Raw genomic sequence first — 3,060 nt, 5'->3', positions numbered from 1 at the left:
AGATGTTTACTCCAAAAGGACTGCTCTGCTTTTAAACTGTCTGTGCCTAATTGTCGATGGAATATTACTGTATTATATATAATATATATTTAAATGTTCGACCACTTATTATTAAATTACACTTATTATTATACCCCCCTTCCTTCACATGGGGCAGATGGTGTAGATAGGAACGCCAGTTTAGTTAGGCATCCTGCAGACAGGCAGCATCACCATCCAGTCAGAAGGACACAACAGCAAGGTCCCTCCCCCTTGACGCGCAAGTCCCCCAGTATAAATAGAGGGCTCTCCTGCAGATCTGCACACTTCAACTCACTCTCCTCCAGAGCAAGTCTCTCTCTAAAAGCACAACAACCAGCAGAAACAAAAATGACTCCCAGCATCACGCCAGAAGCCATGCAGCCTTTCTCCGCAAGCTCCACTGTGGCCCAGAGGAAGCAAGCGAACGAGCTGAGAAAGGTAAGACTGAGTCAATTGTATAAAAAAGTATAGTCAACGTGGTGAAAGGCATAATATTTTTTACTTTTATATTTGAATAATTCCCAGTGCAACGGACTCTAACGATGCTTTTGGCTTTTCTCTTCCAGACTCTCAAGCCTTTGCTGGAGAAGAGAAGGCGCGCTCGCATCAACGACAGCCTCTCCCACCTGAAGACCTTGATTCTGCCGCTGGTCGGCAAAGACAACGCGCGCTGCTCCAAACTGGAGAAAGCGGACATCCTCGAGATGACAGTGCGCTACCTCCGAGACATGCCCTCCACGCCGCTCAAAAGTGAGTCATCTACCAACCACTTATATTTTTATTCGACAATCTCTAAATGTCGTTTGCCTAAATGTAATCACAACCAACCAACTAAATGTTTATTTCCTCGCCCTCCTCCTCCTCCTCCTCCTCAGACTCTGCAGACAGTTACAAAGACGGCTACAAAGCCTGCCTCCAGCGCGTCTCCGCCCTGCTCCCCAAAACAAGCCTGGACCAGGACGCCTGCCAGCGGGTGAACGACTTCATCGAGCAGTCCATGTCTGCGTCCGTGACCCCGGTGTGTCAGAACTGTTGCGCCCAGAGCTCCAGGGAGGCTCTCCCCCAGATCCAGCAGAGTCTCCTGAGACTCAAATCCAGCTTCAGCTCCTCCAGGGTTGAGAGCCTGCAGGTCCACAACAACAGCCGCGCTGCTGCTGCCTGCAACCCAGGGGCCCAGCCAGGGGCCCTACAAGCAGCCACTGCTGCCGCCACGTGGAGGCCCTGGTAGATTAGATATTCTGTTCTGTTGTTCTGTATTCCAATACGAAAACAACCTCGTGTAATGGTTGTTTATTATAATAATGTTGAACGTTAATTGAATTCAGTATTTAAGGCTTGATATGCGTTTTACCGATAAAGTGAAGCCGCATGCAGGTGTCTGAGCACAGATCTCGTAAAGAAATCGTAAAGTCTATGAACTTTGTTTTAAATGCAATCCGACTTTGGGGTTTCAAAGATATGGGTTGTAAGCAACACATTTGTAAAACCCCAAGGGTTAATTTTGTTTGAGGTTTGCACTATATGGACTTAAAGTATTTTGGTCTGTGCAAAAAAAGTCCGTAAACACTATGTGTTAAGTAGGATTATGTATTGTTGTATTATTTATATAGGCAGTTTATAAAAAAGAAAAAAAAAGAATTCGTGTAACCTTTCAAATGTTTTTGTCATTGACAAGAGTTTCAATAAAAGCTCACACTTTTTCAAAAATCCTGTTGTGGTTTCTTTGCAAATCTTTTGTTGATAATAATGATCATATAGGCCCTGTCTGCATGCCTCACATGATTTAGGCTACATTGTTTAAAAATGTGTTTAAATGAACGGCCAGTGAAATAAAAGGGCGCGCAAAGTTTTAAGCAAACTAATTAATGTAAATTGGCGCAGATGCGCCTATTGTTGCCTCCATGTCAGGGGTCTCACTCATATTACTGCCAATTCCGTGGGAAGAGATTGGGCCGTTTGGATGAGGGCGCGCCGCGCACGCAGAGTCAAATACAGGAAAGATGGAGTATTAATGCGTGATGTGCACATGGTCAATACGTTTGTCTCTCTGGTCCAGGCGCCACAAAGCGGTGTTTGAAAACGTATATTCAGCTCATTGGGCATTACATTTGCATCTCACAATGGCAGATTTATTTGTCCAATTATTGATGCAGCATTTTATTTAGAAAATGACTTGTTTTGAGGAACCCATGCTATATACCCCAAAGGTTGTCCCTGGTAGGAACAACAAAAAGCAGCTCTGGAATATTAATTTATACTGAATTTTGATACCGGATTTGTGACAACATACCAGAGGGACAAAGTGGCCTGTTCTTAGCCATATAATAATTATAAACAATATTGAATAATGATCCCACAAGAATATATTCTTCAAAAGAGAAAATAAAACATATACACGATTCGCAGAAACACTTTTAGAAATATGTGTTATTATCACACACTGTGTGTTACAACACTGTAATAAACACATTGTTATTGTCAACATAGCCTATACGAAATAATAAAAACGAATTATTATTGTCAACATATCAAAATAATAAAAACGAATTCTTATTGTCAACATAACCTAAAACCATAATAAAAACACATTCTATAGAAAACCATTTACATTGAGATTCAAGTAATCCAAAGTAGTCGACATCACCCTATGAGATCTGTTGGATTACACACAAAGAGAGTGTTGAGACAGGATGACCACATGGACATGAGAGGAGGTACTGTATATGACTCCATTGTATAATGTCTTATAGGTCTTATATGGTGAAAGTGCTTGTTCTCTTGGGTTCTGCACATGCAGTTGCGACAAGGAAAGAAACGTTAGGTTATGACTATAACCAAGTTCTGTTAGTTAGGGGCGATGCTTGGCATCGCCTTCTGCACTATCTCGCGTACGTGCACGCGTACTGAATAAACCACAAATGTACCTCTAATACCAGTATTAGTCTGACCACACCCCTCATCAGCTTACCTTCATAAGCAGGTGTGTGGTCACCTGCTCTCCTCCTTCCCAAGCTTTCACCACAAGGTGAGGACAAGGGC

The 3,060-nt window shown here is 42.7% G+C and overlaps 1 protein-coding gene across 1 annotated transcript; it reads left to right on the top strand.

The window, feature by feature from the left end:
- Positions 1–369: 369 nt before the first annotated feature.
- On the top strand, positions 370–1,249 carry LOC311243980 (transcription factor HES-2-like; the record flags this gene model as incomplete). Its single annotated transcript, XM_084333388.1, has 3 exons — positions 370–459; positions 588–771; positions 897–1,249. 3 exons carry the CDS (start codon positions 370–372, stop codon positions 1,247–1,249), a joined length of 627 nt encoding a protein of 208 aa, XP_084189514.1.
- Positions 1,250–3,060: the final 1,811 nt, after the last annotated feature.

The sequence above is a fragment of the Notolepis coatsorum genome, assembly GCF_963971535.1.
Source record: "Notolepis coatsorum genome assembly, chromosome: 17".
In the NCBI taxonomy this organism is placed as follows: Eukaryota; Metazoa; Chordata; class Actinopteri; order Aulopiformes; family Paralepididae; genus Notolepis; species Notolepis coatsorum.
Note: the sequence above shows the minus strand (reverse complement) of the source record. Positions and strands in the feature narration are given on the sequence as shown.